This window comes from Cervus canadensis, chromosome 1 (genome assembly GCF_019320065.1).
Source record: "Cervus canadensis isolate Bull #8, Minnesota chromosome 1, ASM1932006v1, whole genome shotgun sequence".
Taxonomy (NCBI): Eukaryota; Metazoa; Chordata; class Mammalia; order Artiodactyla; family Cervidae; genus Cervus; species Cervus canadensis.
The window spans coordinates 31,484,197-31,502,677 of record NC_057386.1 but is presented as its reverse complement, the minus strand read 5'-3'; the positions used below and the strand labels follow the sequence as shown (position 1 = coordinate 31,502,677).

The window sequence follows — 18,481 nt, the reverse complement described above, 5'->3', positions numbered from 1 at the left end:
TCTCCACTCAGTCAACCCTGATTTTGGCGTTTTTCGGGCCCAGGAATCTCACAGGAATTTTCCTGAATCCTCGCAGAGCCCTGCACCCCCCTGGTGGTCATCTCCAGAACTGCACCTCACCGACCCCACCATGGGAGGCACTAGTAAAACGCGTGGAATTCCTGGGAGAATTCCTGCCAAGAGCTTTGGTGGATCTTCACTTCATCCTCCCAGGAACCCCACGAGCTGGGTCACACTAGCCTCATTTGATTAACTGAGGGTCACAGAAGTATTTGCATCCATGAGGCTGTACCAGGAACACCTGCTAGTCCGCGGTTCATGCAAACCTTTGTTGAACGGCTACCTGGTGCTGCGCACTAGGCTAGATCTTTCCAGCACTTTGCACATGTCCGTTTGTATTTCTCCTGACTGCTTATGTAGCATCTCTCTTCCTTTGCCAGAGAGTCTGAACCAGGAGAGGAGAAACTGCCCTGCTCCCCGCTGTGTCCCAGCACAGCCACGGGACAGGAGCTGTCAGTGTTTGTCAGTACAATGAATAGAGGCTACAGACAGGAGGGGTGGTCTCTGCCCTCAACAGTTTTACAGCCTGATGAGGAAGGCAAACAAGGAAATAATGAGTAATTGCAAACTTCGTCTGTAATGGTGGAGCCAGGATCAGAAGCCAGCCAGGTTAACCTGGCCCTTAACCTGTGTCACACGACCTTCTAACACGCTTAGATGTAACTATGCCATGTCCCCATCCAAGGCAGGGGTGCAAGTAGGAAGGGGTGCTGGATGGGGGAGCAGAAGAAGATGCCTTCTACCCTGTACGGTCTGGGGAAAGTTCCAGGGGTCCCTCCCACTCTTGCTCCCAAGATCATCACCCTCAACCAGCAGCATCTTCGCTCGGGGACCGACTCCAGCCCGCAGTAAACGTAGTAACTTAACACCTGCTCTGCTCCCAATGGGCCCACTGAACAGCTGGGGTTCCACCAGAACCACAAGGGCAGCCCCCAGAATCTCTCTGGGGGGCGTCTTAAGGGGGCTACAGCCCCCACAAAGGCATCCAACCATGGTGCGAGAGTTGTTGAATACAAGGGCAACCCAGCCAAAGGGCCTCATGAAGGGCACAGTAAAGACGGTGGTTTTACATCTAAATGGGCCTTGAACTTCCTCCTTTTTTGTTGTTTAGTCAGTCCTGTCCCATTCTTCACACCCCATGGACTGCAGCACGCACACCAGGCTTCCCTGTCCTCCACCATCTCCCGGAGTTTGCTCAAACTCAAGCCTATTGAGTTGGTGACGCCATCCAACCATCTCATCCTCTGTCACTCTCTTCTCCTGCCCTCAATCTTTCCCAGCATTCGGGTTTTTTCCAATGAGTTGGCTCTTCCCATCAGATGGCCAAAGGATTGGAGCTTCAGCTTCATCAGTCCTTCCAGTGAATATTCAGGGTTGATTTCCTTTAGGATGGACTGCTTTGATCTTGCTCTACAGAATTTCCTCCTGGGGAGAGGCTAACGGGGAGGGTATGGCAGAGGCAGAAGCCAGAGCCGGACCTACGAAAGCAGAATAGAAATGCCCCCTAGTGCACACACGTCTGGCCTCTAAGCTCCCACCCAGGGTCCCGGGCCCCAGGGGACCACACCAGGAACCCAAGGCCAAGGACCAGAGGAGCCCAGACTCCTCTTTCTAGGGCAGGAGTGTGGCTGGCTGGCTTGGCTGTCATCTGTTCTTGAATGCTCTAGATTTTGATGCATGACGTTGGTGCCGAGGGCTGTGAACTGCCATCACCGCCCGTCACTTCCAATCAAGCCCACTCACCGCCAGCCCTACCCGGGGCTCCACTGCTGTCAAGCAGCACACGTGTCTGCCTCTTCAAAACTTCTTCCAGACCCAGTGGGCCAGGGTGTTGTGGGGTGGGGGGGACAAGCCAGAGAATCAGAATGAACCTGGGTCCTTGCATCTCAGTCACATTGGTAGCCAGACTCAGATGCCTGGTTGTATCCATCATTGCCACACAGGCCTGCAAATCTCTGCTCCTTCAGTCAGACCGTGCGAGAGGTCCTCTCCCCAATCCCACATGCCAGCAGGAGGGAAACTTGGGCCCCAGCTCCATGCTCCCCCCTCAGCCCCACCCCTGCAACATCGCCTCCCAGGGAAACCATGAGCTCTGCAGGATCAGGACTCAGAGGAAGGAGCTGCGGGTGGAGAGAGAGTAGTCCCCGGGAGGGAGAGAGCCGAGGTACAGAGGTCTTCAGCTCCACCGGCCAGCCAGCGAGGACACCGACCTCCAGTCTGGAGATGAGCAGGGCCACCTGGGCTGGCAGCCGGCAGACCCAGGTTCACAGCCAGGGGGCTCTGCTCCTCACTCACTCTGTACCCCTCCTCAGTCTCCCCAGCAAAAAGTCCATAAGGCTTGAGTGTTTATTTTAAACCCCTGGGGGATGTTGGTTACAACCCGAACTTTATAGCCTCACCCTGGAGGGACCAACCTAGGAACCCGCATTTTAAACAAGTACCCCTGAGGCTCTGGATGAGAAGCAGTGATGCAGGGCAGTGGGAAGGAGGGAAGATGGTGAGGCAGGGATGGAGGAGGTGAGTTGCCAGGAGACCCAGGGCCACACCCAGCCCACGCAAAGCCCTAAGCTCTGATGGAAAGGCCCTAAGCTCTGATGGAAAGGCAGACCAAGGCAGGTGACCCAGGCCCCACCCCGTGAGAGGTGCACCATCACCCAAGGGAGGCGTAACCCTCTGCTTCCCCCTTTTCACTTCTCTATTCACTATCCTTCTACAATGCTAACATATTCCCCCTCTGGCACTTTCTTCTCCCGATTTCAGAAAACTTAAGGAGCTCCTACTTTGCCCTAGCACCCTAGGGGCTTTTTGCAAAGATGCACCCACGGGAGGTTTGCCCGGGAGGTGGGGTGGGGTGGGGGTCTCCCATGCCCTGCCCATCAGCTCCAGTAACAAGGAAGCTGTTGCTTGCCCCACACTGAGTCACTTGGTCCCCCAGCTCAGAGGGCAACTTCCAGGGGGAGACTGCCGGTGGTAAGAGTTTGGGTCTCAGATATATGCTTTAATATACAGTATTTGTTTACATTGTATATTAACGCATGTATATGGAATCTAAAAAAAATGGTATAGGTGGTCTTATTTGTAAAGCAGAAATAGAGAACAAATGTATGGATACCAAGTGGGAAGGGGAAGGGTGGAAGGAATTGGGAGGTGCGGATTGACATATACACACTACTGATACTATGGATAGAGTAGATGACTGGTAGAGCCTCGTGTAGAGCTCAGGGAACTCTATTCAATGCCCTGTGCTGTCCTAAATGGGAAGGAAATCCAAAAAAGAGGGGACGTATATATACATATAGCTGATTTACTTCACTGTTCAGCAGAAACTTAACTCGACATTGTAAACCAACTCTACTCGAATAAAAATTAATTAAAAAAAAAGGGGGGGGGGCCCACAGGTTTCAAGCCCTGATGCTTCCTAGCTGTGTGACCTTGGGTGAGGTCCTGTTCTGTGCCTCAGTTTCCTCATCTGTAAATAGGGCGATGAGGAGGCTAGTGTGAACTGAACACCTACTGTGTGCCAGGCTGTTCTAAGGGCTTTCCAGGTATGAACTCACTCAGTCCTTACACCATCCCTAGCGCGCACATGCCCACCATCTCCCCATTGTGCAGATGGGGACACCGAGACACAGAGAGGCCAGGAAAGCGTCCCCAGGTCGCTGCCCAGCTCAGAAGTGCTGTGACTGATACCCTGGCTTCAGAGTCTAGGTTCCCCGTCCCCACACCCACCTTGGTCCAATCACCCGCTCCCTCCCTCAGTGACTGGAGACTAGAATGGGTGCTCAGAATCCTACTGGTGCATAATAAATGCACACGCAGTGGCAGCAATTATGATTGTTGCTGTCACTGCTTGCCCACTGCTTCTTCCAAAGTGGATGTGCAGCCTGCATGAGCCGGGGCAAGGGTCTCCCTCTCACTTCCATCTCCGTGGGGGTGGGCATCAGGGCAAGGACTGTGTGATGGGGCCCGAGGGACCCATCCCCCAGCCCCAGCTCTGCAGCACTTGGTCAAAACCACATACCCAGGACCACACTTCTCCCGTCTCCAAGTTCTGGGCTATCTGAGCAGATAGACAAGTTGTTTCTCTACGTGGAGGGACGTTGACATTCAGTGCCAGCTTTCCCCAAGCACAAGGCTGATGTGGGGTCGGGGCAGGGGGGAGGCAAGTGGGGGGAGGTCCTCTTTAGCCTCCACGGGGTGGAGGGGGGGCGGTGAGTCTTGGCAGGCTTTCCGAAGAGCCCTGGGAGACTGTGTGGCTGCTCTAGGCAGAGGCTGCCTGCTTCCCCATCAGGAACTCTATTCTTAGGGCGCTTTCTCTTGCTTTTAACTTTGACGTCTTCCAGAAGTTACCCCGCACAAAAGCCACCCTGCCATGGCTGTAATTTACACGTCATGTCACTTGCTCAGAGCACAGTCCACCCCCTCCCACCCACTCCTGCACACCACCTTCCCTTGCCCGCCCTGCGAAAAATGGTTTCTGGCATCATTCTGAGCACCATCCTTCCACTTGTTTGCCCGGAGAGAAAAAGTGAAATAAGAAATCAACAGAAGAAGGGCTGGGGCAAGGCAGCAGGGGCGGGTAGGAAACTTCAGCTACATCCAAGCTTTGGAACTTCCCAGATTCTAGGCTGGGCATCGCTTCCACTCAGAGGTCCACATTGCCATGGCAACAGCCCAGCCGTGGACCAGAGTCCCAACCTGCCACCCCACCTGCCACGCGGGAGCCACTTACTGTGATGGTGTTTTCCTTGCTCTGCTTTTTGCTTGGTGACGAGGATCCCAGGTTCTGGGGAGAGAGGCAAGAAACATCGTCAGAGCTGTTCTCCATATTGGACATCCTTTCCCTTTGGGTTCCCTGAAGGTGGAGGGATGGGTTAAAAGCCCTGTGCCAGGGAAGTTCGAGGATGCTCCTTCAGTTGCTGTTAAGCCCTAAGTCACCATGTTCTGGGAAGGGGCAGGCAGGAGCCTTCCATGCCCCGGCTTGAAGGCGAATGGGAGGAAACCTCCAACACGAGCTCTGAGAAAACTGCTCCAAAGCAGGTCTGCCTCCTCATCTCCCCATCGGTGGCTGGGAGCGTTAACCCTTCAGCTGCCCTCTGCTGGTAAGCAGTTCTGAGCACTGTCTCCACCTGCAGAATCTACCCTGGAGTAGAGAGTTAAGGTGGACTGTGGGCCACCATCTGCTGGTATGGGATTCAGAACAAGACATCTTATTCCAAATTCCCCACCTTGTGCAACATATTACACCCCGGATCCATGCACTGTGGACTGGGGTGCTCGGCCACACCTCCGTGACTTGTCACCCTCCCTACCCCAAGAGCAGGAAGGCTGTGTTTCAGCTTCCCCTCAGACTTTGGGGTTGCCTTTTTAGGTCTTTCCTTTGCCGGCAAGAAGACCCTCGTCCCAAGGACCACTGGGCCCACAGGAACTCAGTAGCTTGCCTCTAGTCCCTGGATGGCCCTGGAATGGAAAATTCAGGATTGCCAGCTGAAAACACCACAATGATCCTAAGAGTCTATGGCCCTGACGGGGGAGGTCAAGTCTGGGTCTTTGCTGTCCCATCAGCTGTTACATTAGGGACTCAGTAGGGTCCCTGAGCAAGCACTCCTGTCCTGAGCCACGCGTCGGGCTGGGAAGCAGGCTGGCCCCTAAGGCACTGCGGCAGCATCATGTGTATCCCGGGACTCACAGCCTTATTCTGTCTCTAGTGGGACGGAAGAAAGTACCTGCTAGGCCTTTACAGGGAAAGGCCCAGAAAAAGCATGGAAGGGCTTCTCTAGCAAGCCCCAGGGAACCAACAGCTCCCATCCCCACATCCAGCACAGCCCTGGATCACCCAGCAAGATGAGTGTCTTGTCGGGGTGGGGGGAAGCCAGCCCCTGCCTCAGGAACCCAACTGCTCATCAGGCAAAATAAGGAGCTTAAGGGAGTTCCTACCCATGGTCCCCTTACTCCTGGACTCTTCCCCGCTAGACCCACCCTCAGCCCCTCACTCCCACCCAGATCTACCATGTCCGGTAAGTGAAGTCCACTACTGAAAACTGACATCCCTGGACTGTTCAGCAAACATCGTCGTTTCATAGATGAGAAGATGAACTCACTGCCCTTGATATCCCGTCAAGTTAACTTGGCTCTGAGCCTCAGTTTTACCTGTTGCCAATGGTCCTTAAGCTCTGGAGGCATCTGATTAGCTGAGGACCTGCCCCCTGAGTCCTCCTGACCCCAGGAGGTTACTGGCATCACCATCATTGTACAGATGAGGACACCGAGGTTTGCAGACATCAATGTGTCCCAGGACACAAGGCAGGTAAACAGAGCAAACTGACACCCAAGCCTGAATGACCCTTTCCTGCCTCCCCATCCCTCCACTTAGAGATCTGGGACAATCTCTCCAGGTGTCTCTGCAGGGGCCAAAGAAACATCTCTGTCATCCACACACACTGACTTGGGGACCGTTGTGTCCAAGGCTGTCTGGGACGATGCTGGACACAGAGGTCACCCTCCTCCGGTGGGTGACCTTACTCCGAGGGCAAGTAATAGCACTGTGAGGCAGGGGTGGGGATGTTCTAAGCGTGGGTGCAGGTCTCTGCCCTCCTAGCTATGCGGTTTTGGCTAGTGCTGCACACGGGGGTCACAGGGTCCTCCGGGCGGTCTCGTGTTCTGTCTTTGCTGCTGGTGACCTGTGCCCATTATCTGAATGTCATACTACATAAACATCACATACAAGCATATATACACACATACTCACACACAGACACATACACCCTGCAGCCCTCCACTGAAAGGGCCCAGGTGGAACGACATCTCAGCCACGCTGAGAATACCTGCTATAACGAAGTGGTTTCTCTCATTCAAGTACTAACTAGGCCCAACCCTGCTTAGCTTCCGAGATCAGATGCGTTCAGGGTGGCATAGTTGTATTAAAAACCAGAAGTGGTTTTTAACACGATGCCCCGCTAAAAGGAACCCAGGCTCCTTGGAGAATCGACTAGTTCCAAAGGCCAGGTGGACCTGGAACTCCTGTGCCAGGAGGTAAAAAAAAGGGTTTGATGAATGGTGTGATATAACAAAAGGACACAGACACCAGCTCAAAGGGGCTTCCACCCCCAAATCTGGGACCACTGAAGCATTACTATGAATAATAACCTCATTTGGAGTAAAGAGGACCATCCATTTTGGAGTAATGTGGATTACTCCAAAATGTGGATGGAGGAGGGGCAGCATTTTTTTTTTTTTTTTAAACAGAAGAAGGTCTATAAAACGTGTGCAAGGAATTCAAACATCACCACTGGCAAACCTCAATGTCAAAGACTCAGGCCACAGTCAACATGGATGCTTGAAAAGGCTGAGAGAAAAGGCTGGTAAGAGACAGAGCATGCACGTGGCCTGACACTATCACCCCACAGATCTTACATATATGTGTATGTGTATATGCCTGTATTTGCTGCTGCTGTTTCGTTGCCAAGTTGCGTCTGACTCTTTGTGACCCCATGGACTGTAGCCCGCCAGGCTCCTCTGTTCATGGGATTCTCCAGGCAAGAATACTGGAATGGGTTGCCATTTCCTCCTCCAGGGGATCTTTCTGACCCAGGGATTAAACCCAGGTCTCCTGCTTAAGTTAAATGATTGGTCCATTGTTCCTTTATAATATTCATTCTGCTCTTACAAATGCTTATAAATGTCCATAACAAAAGTGTTGTTTTTTTTTTTTTAATTTCTCTTTCCTATGCTTCTAGAAGGTTTTTCTCCTCTTTTTTTTAAACCTCTCCCCAGCCCGGTTTCCTGGCCTCACCTGGGCTGCTTGGCTGGCACTGTAAAGACCCATCAAGGGTGGTGACAGATGAGGCAGTGCCTGTGAGACCATGGCTGGTCATTCCCAGCTGACTCCATGGGCCTGTGGCTCTGTGATGTCTTCTGAGCCTGATCTCCTTGCATGTGAAGAATCTGGCTCCCACACCCTCAGCTGGTAGAACCCAGTGTGAAACCTCTCAGGGGCTCTAGCACTATTAAGACAAAACCCAAGCTCCTAAAAACAGCCTTGAGGACTTCTCTGGCCTCCTCTTCTGTCTTCCCCACGCTTGCTAACACAATGAACCATAGTCCTGCTTGGCCTCAATGGCTTTTTCAAAATCATTGCCTCTAAGCATCCACATATGCTGTTCCCTCCACCTGGATTGCTGTTCCCCTACCATCATTCTCGACCAAGCTAAACCTCTGCTGATTTTTCCAGTCTCAGCTTTTATTAAAGAGCCCATCTCCAAACATTTCCACCACCACTTGGTCAGGTCTTTAGAGCACACACTCCCCTCCAGCCCCATCACTGCCAATATGAAATCAACATTTGTCTCTCTCCAGCCCCAGCTACTAACCTCTATCAAGTGGAAGTGCTAGTCACCCGTCATGTTTGACTCTTTGTGACCCCCCCCAGACTATAGTCCACTCAGTTCCTCCGTCCGTGGGATTTTTCAGGCAAGAATACAGGAGTGTGTAACCATTCCCTTCTCCAGGGGATCTTCTTAACCCAGGGATTGAACCTGGGTCTCCTGCATTGCAGGCAGATTCTTTACCATCTGAGACACCAGGGAAGCCCTAACCTTGACAAGATAAGGGCTTTATCTGTCTATGACTCAGTGCCTGGCAAAGAAATACATGTTCAATAGAACATGAGCTATTTACCAAGTAGGGAAGGAAGAGACCCATTGAGTAAATGAGCTCTCAGAATCTCACCTCTCCCTTCATCAGACACTGTCTCCTCCAACAGGTCCCTGAAGTTTTCAAGCTCTTGGTCCCACTCCCTTTCCTCTCTTCTGCATCTAAAGACAACCTTCCTGGGGAACAGTTCATGGAAAGCTAAAACAGTTGGAAAGTGAGTCACAAGAGTCTAGGCTCTAGTGGGCATGTTCCTTGCCTTCCTGCACAGGGATCAGAGGGGGCTAAAATCACTGTAGCCCTGGCAGGCAGGCAGGCAGGGGACAGGCTCGGATGTGCTTCTGCCAAGGCCAGCATGACTATTCCCAGTCTCTGATCCCCTAACCTCCCATCAAGTGGGTCCCCTGCATCCATCACCCACGTAGCTCGCCCCAGGGCTGCACACTTGCAAACCTCCACCGGGTGGCACCAGATTACCACCACCTATGCCCAGCCTTCCAGGTCTCGTGGAGCTAGGGGTGGGAGGAGAGGGTGGGCACCCTCGGGGGCTGCAGGTCACCCAGCCACTCAGTTCCACCCATGATGGTACAGACACATTTCTGGTTTCCATGAAGATTACACATGCCCCCCACCTGCCCAACATTCTAATTTTCTTAACTTTCTCAAGGAGGGGCAGCCAACAGGCAGTAGTAAAAGGGCACAAGAGAGGTGTGACAAGGTACTGTATCTACCCTGACCCAACATCTCAAATGGCCATGTGTTCATTCCTTCATTTACTCATTCATTCATTCACTCTTTCAGTATTGCAGCGTGCTCTATCTATCAAAGCCACTCAGTCGCGTCCAACTCTTTGTGACCCCACTGACTGTAACCCATCAGGCTTCTCTGTCCATGGAATATTCCAGGCAAGAATACTGGAGTGGGTTGCCATGCCCTCTTCCAGGGGATCTTTCTGACTCAGGGATCGAACCCACATCTCTAGCCTCTCCTGCATCGGCAGGTAGATTCTTCACCACCTGTAATATTATTAGGTGATAATTGTCACTAATTATAGTTGACAGCCTGGGATGGGGGAGTAAACACTGAGCTTGCTGAAGCGCGCTTATACATATTCTGAGGACCATTTATCGGTAGTGCTCTCTGTAAATACCAACCCTTCTTAACCTATTTCTATGACTGTTCTCTGGTGCCTCTGTGGACAGCCAGCTCTGCAGGAACATGAACACTTTCACAGCCTAACAGGCTAACATTCTACCTTACCGTGCTGCAAACTGGTGGACACACGTATTTTGTTCTCTCCACGTGCTGCACTAGTTATTTTTGTTACTCTGATGATACCTCACCTTCTGAATGTTACCATCCAAAAAAGGAATACATGGGACTCCACCTGTCCTGAAGCAGCACTCAGGCCAGGGTCTCCGGAGCTGACCTTTCCTTCATCCCCAACACCTCACCTCTAACTCTTTGTTTCTTAGGTCTCATTGTATCTGCTGTCTATAAAAGTAAAATGTGTTTATTTTAGAAAATTTTAAAAATACTTAAAAGTCTAAAGAAAATAAACATCACCTTCGACTGAAGTTTCTCAACCTCAGCACCCTTCATCTTTTCAATCTGGGTAATTCTTTGTTGTGGGGCTGCCCTGAACCTTACTTAGTAATAGCTCTGGTCCCACTGACCAGATGCCAGTGACACCCCCTGCCCAGCTGTGACAACCAAAATATCCAAACATTGGCAAATGTCCCCTGATCGAGAACTGGACAGAAATACCAATGTTTGGGTTTATTTTTTCATCCAGTCACATGTCTTCATGTATGGGTAGATTTCCTTCTCCCAAACAAGATGGACCATAAATGCAGCTTTGGGACTTCCCGGATGGCTCAGCAGGTAAAGAATCCACCTGTAATGTAGGAGACAGGCAGGAGACGTGGGTTCGATCCCTGGGTTGGGAAGATCCCCTGGAGGACGAAATGGCAACCCACCCCAGTACTTTTGCCTGGGAAACCCCATTGATAGAGGAGCCCGGTGGGCTACAGTCCATGGGCTCTCCAAAGAGTTGGACACGACTGACCGACTGAACATACATACATACATGCAGTTTCGTTCTGCTTTTTGCATTCACTATTATGGTCTCTGCATTTTCTTAAATCAGTACATTTTCTCCAGAAGAATGTGTTTCCATGGCTGCATGGCACTGTTGGCCAGACAGACGTTCAAGGCCATTATCCATTTTACCCATCCCCTGTTACTGGACAGTTAGGCTGGGTCAAGGGCTGTATGCTTGAGTGAACAGCTTTACACAGATCAGAATCCCTGCGTGTATTCCAAGAACAGATGCCTGGAGGGAAATTCCTGGGTCAAGGTCTTACAGCAACACAATGTCCAACCAGCTTCCCAGGAGGTTATAGGGATCAGGATACATGTTGCTTTAAATGATTAAGTAACAACTTGAGAGTGTTTCGGGATGGGGGAGTCATGTGTCATTAGAGAAGGAAAGAAGAATGATGGGGGAGGGGCAGAGGGGACTGTTTCCAATATCCTTCCTTGGTGCCTCTCTAGTTGCTGAGAAACCACAGCAGAACTTGGGCTGATGTCTCAAGAAAACACTCTGCAGTTGGGTGGCATATGAGCTTCATTTCGAACAGACCGACAGGCTGTGTTGAGAGGGGGGCTCTGCAGGAAACACACAGGGCCAGGGCTGTGGTGTGTGCTGTGAGCAGAGGATGAAGGGGACACACATGTGCTGCTACAGCTAACTGTGCCCGGATGCTCGCCTGTCACGCCTGTCATGACACGGTCCCCCACCTGAGGCAGCAGCAGCCCCTGGGGGCTCGCTAGAAACAGAGAACCTCAGGCCCCTCCCCAGACCTCCTGAATCAGAATCTGCATTCTAACAGGAGGCCTGGGGTGATTCGTCCATCCATCAATATGTATGGGGCCTCGCCTCACCCCGATGTCCTAATTCTCCTCCAGAGTTTGAACTGAATGGACCTGAGCCCAAGGCTCAGCCTCCTAACACAAGAACATAATTAGGTTTCTGAGGTTTCTTGCCCCATATACCCAGGTCGGACGACCGATTTGCACACCAGGACCGCTACGGGCCTCCACTGGAGTTTCCTCTGGCTTCGCCCCGCCCAGGCATAGCTCACCATGTTTTGGGTCCTAACACGTGCTCTCATGCCCCTCTCGCCTGCATTTCAGCTAAGTGTCACATTGGAGCCGCTGTGACCACAAGGTCTTTCCTTTAGGGACCAGCACACAGAACCCACTGCTGTTGACAACAAGCAACTACTGTTATCACATCACTGCCACCACCATCCTTGGGGCCTGGCATCTTAACTCCTGAAAGGGCTGGTTTGGAGGCTCCTGCTTAAGGACATCTTGTGATAATTCATGGATGGACCACATAAGACCTGTCCCCGGTTCCTTAGACAGAGCTTAAGGCCACTGGAAGAATCTGGCATCGAGTCTGGTCTGACCACCTGGTAATCGTGTCAACCTGCTCGAGTCACTTATCTGGTCTGGGACTCTATGACCGCATCTGTAACACGGGAATAGTACTGACACCTCTTGCCTACGTTTGCACAAGTTTCGGCTGAGATGACACATGGGAACACAGGATGGGAATCTTAAAACACACTCCCATGTCCTTCTACTCCGCAGCTGCCCCTCTCTGGATGATCAGATGTGACAAAATGTTTGACTCAGTTCCACTCTGGGTGAAGTCTGGGGGTGGGAAAGCGCAAAGCAGAGAAGGAAAATGGCCTGGACTCACCCGTATTCTTAAAGTGTTGGGAAATCTGGACTCATTAGGAATCCAGACAGCAGGATGGAACCTTCTGCCCCAACACAGAGAGGTTATAATCTCATTACTGTCAACCCATCAAAAGCATCCTCAATTTCCAGAGACTTCCAAGGCAGTCCAGTGGTTAAGACTCCATATATCCACTGCAGGAGGTTCGGGTTCAATCCCTGGTTGGTGTACTAAGATCCCTCAAGCCGTGTGGCTTGGGTCAAAGGAAAAAAGAAAAAACCGACTATCTTCAACTTCTAGAGAAAACCAAACCATAATCACACCAGCTCTCTTGCAATCATGGTACATTGGAATGACCTGGATACCAACCTCTTCCTACCTGAGGCAGGACTGGGCTGTAGCTACCTGGACCCCTACAGTGTCCCCATTCTAATGACGCCTCCCTGGACCGACCTAAGGGCTGCCCCTACCTCCCGGAACAGGGCCCCTTACCTGGGAATCACCGGTGGATTTTCGGACGCTCATGTGGGCAGTCTCGGGAGGGTGCGCTGGGGTCCCTGACGTGTGGTATCCATTCACTGCGGGGACAGAAACACCGCTCAGATGCTGCTGTGCTGGCCACAGACAGGCCCCTCCGACCTTGCAGACCACAGGGGCAGCTGGGCCCCTTCTCCCACCTCATTGTCTGCCTCTGAGGGGTCTTGCACAGCCAGGACCACCTCTCTGGATCTCACTCCTATCTGCGGGGCTGGAGATGGGTTGAGAGCATCTCCCAAGCCCCAGCCCCCAACTAACCAATCTCCTGGGGGACCTTTTTGAACCAAAGAAAAGAAAGATGCTCAGTAGGAAGAGAGGCATCACAGTCCAACAATCATCGCCAAAAATAACCTCATCAGCCGTGGTCACTGGTGCAGATCAAGGGCCCAATCTCTCTCTAGAGTCAGGTGGGGACACCCCCACCCTCCTGCAAATCACTGCCCCGCCCCCCCCAACAACTCCCCACCCAAGGACTTCCTCCCTGAGGGCCTCCTCCCCCTCACCCACTGGAATGTCAGTTTAATGACAAGAGAACTGGCCTCACGGGTTTCTAGGAAATTTGGCTTTGCTAATTAAGAGTCAGGGGATCATATGACAGCCTTCATGAGTCCTGGTTTTGCTAAAATTAAGACAAAAAAATATTCAAGGCTCTAAAAGTCTATCCCTATGACACTCACTCATGCTCCCAACATGAGCTGATACTCGAGGATGGAGAGTCCCGGTCTGTAGTATTTGCCAATTTCTATGGCCTCAAGGCTCCCAGGGGGCGCCTATTGAAGCCCCCAACACTGCTGCCTGGTCCTGACATCACACATACGCACTGAGGTCCACGCATCCTCAGTTCCCAGAGGCAGCCTTGCCCTCTCATGGATACAGTTAGTGAAGCCTCAGCTTCTCCATCTGTAAAATGGGACCACTTCTACCTAGTCTCCAAACCTACTCTGTTGGGATGAAAACCCACACCTGCAGCAAGGATCTGTTAAATTATAAAGCACTTCATGAAGAGAATGGATGAATTCTCTTTTCACGAAGTTCCTTAATCTAGTGGCCTTGAGCCCCAAGCTTGTATGATCTCTGGACACCAGGAAAGCCATCTTCCTGACGCCCCAGGCTTTGGAGGATTTGCTACAACACACACACTGCAGGTCGGCCTGAAGAAGGATGGACACAGTGATGTCCACTCGTGGGTCTTGTCGCCAGCACCCAACAGAGAGGGAGGAGGTAAAGGAGGAGGGACTAAAGTTATTACCTTTTGCCCATTCTCAGGGCAAGGGCCAGGGGCAAGCAATGGGGTGTGAAGGCCACGCCATGGAGAGCCCTTTTCATGCCGGGGGTGTGTCCCCCATTCTCCACCAACTGCAGGGGAAAATTCAGGGCACCTGTGAGCAGAGGTGCACCCAGCACCTCTGGGGTAACTGGGTCTCTCCTGATCTGAGAGTTGGCTGGAAACTCTGGAAGAAGGGTGGGCACAGATGCACCAGGACAACGAAACACTGGCCACACAGCTGGGGCCCAGGGCAGTGGCTTAGGACACAAGAAGAAACAAGTTAGTTTCACATGGCCAACCATGCTCCTGGTCTATACTCAGGGCCCTCAAGAAGCTGCTGATTCTACCCAAGAGTCCTCTAGGTAAAAGGCAGGGGTGGGGGGTAGGAGTCCAAGGGCATCACTGAACACTGAGGCCTCAGAGGAGAACCTACTCAGGTTGGCACAGGCCGTGGTAGCAATGGCACAGTAAACTGGATAGATAAATACTACTTGTGAGGCAGTCATAACACTCAAGAAACGTAACTTCTCAAGGAGCACAGCACCGAAATGGACAAAACGCAAATGCTGGAGAATTTGAAGACAACAGTAGGAAATCTTAAGACTGCTTTCAGTCTAAGACTGATTTCGTGGACAAAAGTCAGGAAGTGGAATGTCTCAGTGATTTAATTTAAAAGGCTGATTGAACTAGATGGATTAAACATCATACCCTATAAACAGAGATAATCTCTTTTTACTGAGAAGCCATGGTACATTAAAAATGTTGGGCCTACTTAACCCATAAATAAAGTATCAATAAATTGCAAAAGGCATAAATAACACAAGACATATTCTTTGACTGGAAAGCAATAAAAGTAGATAGAAATAATGAAAGAACAAATAGACAAGGTCCCTATCTCTCCCCCTAACCTGACCCCAGAAGCTTGGACATTTAAGAGAATGCCCTCTTAAAAAATAATCTCAGGTCAAAGAGCAATTTCAAACTATAATTACACAATATTTAAAAAATAATGAAAAAGAACATATCAAAACAAATGGGAAAGGGCCTGAATTATATTTGGAGGAAAATTCATAGCCTTAATTATTGCATTACCAAGGCCAAGAGAATAAAAATAAATGGACTAAACATTCAACTCAAGAATTTAGAAAAAAAATTTAAAAGCCAATAAAATTAATCCAAGGAAAACATGAGAAAAGGATATAAATATGGTACGAGAAATTAGTAAGCTAGGAGACAGGATAATATTAGCAACTCTGGTTGTTTGAGGGGTTGAGGGGTAGAGAATGACAAAGATAAAAAAGGCAGATCAGCCTAATTTGAGAGTGAAAGAAGACACAAATGCCTAGAATCGGGAATTAGACGGCAAACAGAAACTTTTTTTTAATGCAAGAGATTTGATCTATAGTTCTATGCTAATAAATATGAAACTTTCCGTAAGATTCAAATGATCAAAATGATTTCAAAGGATACCAGAAACACCAAAATGAGTAAAACATTTGAAAAAGGACCTCCCTGTCAAAAGACATCAGATCCAGATGGTTTTATAGGCAAAGTCATTCAAACTCATGAAAGAAATATATAGGCCCACACTGCACAGTATAGATATACCTGGTGACTTTCTCAGTTTATTCTACAAAGACAGCATTGCCCTGATCCTAAAATCCCCTAAGGACAAGAACAAAAATGGAACCACTGTTCAGTTGACTACGAAAATGAATATGAAAGCTCTTACCTGAGCAGGCCTTAGTTTAGAAGCAGTCACTACCTTTAATGCTACCGGGTCCTTGTAACCCAAGGTGGTCCCCATCTTCTTGAGGGCAGTCTTTCTGATCCCCGCTTTCTCCCACCACAGCACCCCCAAAAGTGCACCCTCAACATGCCATTCTCCTGCCTGTAGCCTCCCCCAGACTGGTGGCCCCCACGCTAACAGCAGCCGGGAACCATCTAATGCAATGGCATTTGCCCCTAATCCATCCCCTTGTTCTCACTTCAGTTCTGGCTTGTCAGCGGTTGGCTAATTACCGCTCATGTCAAAACAATTACTGGGAAAGAAAAACTAATTTTCCATTCAACCATTTCTCCCCATACAGCACCTCTCCCCTGACACCCTGTCTCACTGCATTTTATTCCAACGGTCCCCGCACCTTTGGAAAAGTCATCCTTGGGGACCTGAACCGTTACAGCTCGCCCGAGATGGTCCCGATGGGCAACCCCCATGCCGCTGGGCCCCCCGGCTTACTGAGGGTGAGGGCAAAGCTGAACACGGCCAGAGGTGGGTGCTTTAGAGGCCTCCAGCCTCCCAGGGGTAAAAATGAAATAAAATATAGTCCAGGATCACTCATAACCATAAGGACCATAATTCAGTTGGGGATACAAGAAAAAACATATATAAAATACCAAATTCAGCTGTTTTAAAGAAAAGGGAACAGAAAGCTCTATCTAGTAACTTTAGTAACTTCAAATAAAATAGAAACACACACACACATTTCATTCCTCTTTATGGGAAGTTAAACAAAGCGAGGCGCTGGGAGATAAACAATGAGAGAAGGGGGCATATAATTTGTAGAAAGGAGAAGTCATTTGCTAGTGGAGGGGTGGATAAAGAAACAGAAATAAGACCAACAGAGAATTGCCAGCATCGTCTGCGGCCCAGAACTCACCCCCTCCCTATAACTCTGACTCCATTCCCCAATTCCAATTTGCCATGTAAGATGGTTTATCCTCCAAGCCCCAATGCCCAGGTCCTATTCTCTAAAACACCCTAAAGGTAAGACTTAATTCTTCCAAACAAGAAAACCAGCCCTGGACACCTCCTGCGGGTGTGGCTCATCTCCCTTTTCTCTGGAATAAACAAGTAACTTCTTTCCCCAATGTAAAGACATCTGGGAAGCCCCTGTTCTGGAAATCCTTGCCTCACTCCTATGACATCTGAACCTGGAGGAACGAGGTATCTACCCAGGCAGGTGACAACAACCAATTCTGCAGGACATTCTTTGTAAGTGACCTGCAGTGAAAGTAAGGGCAGGATCTGACGGTAGGCCTTTTAAAAATATGCCGATGTGCTCTGTGAATCTCAATCAAGGCAGCAGCATGGCAATCCCAAGCTTACAAGGTCAAAGAACCAGGATGGGGGGGAGGTGCCAGGAAAGCAGAGGTGCTGCCATGGAACCCACTTTGGGAAACGAAGCTGGGGCTGTGGGAAAGTAGGTTTTAAGTCAGGTTACCAAGGCAAACACCCGTGCCAGATGGGTGGGTACCATCCCTGCCTCGTTGCCCCACTATGCCCTGTGTGGCCTTAAAAGGATGCTCTTCATCGTATTCACCTTCCCAGGTGTGTGCCCATCGGCCAGGTCTGCCTAGGGGAGAGGTTTTACATGTATAGCCCTCTGGTCTGGAAATCCTTCTGTTCTTGACATTTCTGACTACCCAGTCCCCACTGTGTCCCTGGTTGTCTAAGATGTAAACTGTATTCCCCCAAAGAGAACTCACATCTATGTGTCTATGGACGTGAAAGGTTGGAAATTTGAGTCTATTGTCCTGGTTATCAAAGGTTAAACAGGCCTTTGCAAGTGCCCCCAGGAAAGGAACGCCAACAGGAGTGTGTTTCTCAAGGTGGCGCCCCATGCCCTTCCCCTGGGGTCAACAGTGATCCCTAGTTGAGAGCCATGGAAGCGCGCTGGGTCTGGCAGCTTATAATTCTGCAGTGGGCCAGGGTCTCTGCTTGCGCTTCTGTGGGAGGAAACGGCTGGCTGGGGCTTCCTGATCTGGAGAAGATGTGTTGGGGGTGAGGCCTGGGTTCTGAAGCCCCTTTCCTGGGGCGCTCTGCTCACGGGGTGCACAGCTGTCTGCATGTACTCCAGACTCAAAGATGGGCCCTCCCTGATCAACAACAGACCTCACTCCCTCCCCTGCAATCTGGCTTTCCTTGGCTGCTGGAGGCAAGCTGCTTGTCCAAGCATGACTCCTTAGCAGAGTCAAGCCCCAGATAGGGCAAAGCCAGCATCTGAACCCAGGCTTCCCAATACCCCCACTCCCAGGGCAGCTCAATAAGAGACAGATTTCCTCCATCCTGAAGGGAAACACAATGCAAGTTCAACCCATGTCTGTCCAGGCCTAGAAGCTCAGAAAGGAATTTACTCTCCATGCCTGCCTGCTCTGTCATCTGACAGGGCAGCCACCAGTCACAGGTGGCTATTCAAATTCTAACACGTTAAGTT

At 50.5% G+C, this 18,481-nt stretch overlaps 1 protein-coding gene across 8 annotated transcripts in view; it reads right to left on the bottom strand.

Moving 5' to 3' along the window:
- GAS7 (growth arrest specific 7) overlaps positions 1 to 18,481 on the bottom strand; it is a 200,973-nt gene that overhangs the window by 36,670 nt on the left and 145,822 nt on the right. For 6 of the 8 annotated variants that reach the window (XM_043474140.1, XM_043474147.1, XM_043474163.1 and 3 more), the window contains exons 4-5: positions 12,953 to 13,038; positions 4,793 to 4,846 (exon numbers count right to left, since the gene is read on the bottom strand). In XM_043474140.1, the coding sequence (XP_043330075.1) occupies positions 4,793 to 4,846; positions 12,953 to 13,038 (140 nt within the window). The remainder of the gene's footprint in view (positions 1 to 4,792; positions 4,847 to 12,952; positions 13,039 to 18,481) is intronic. The other 2 variants (XM_043474154.1, XM_043474177.1) reach the window with 1 other exon arrangement.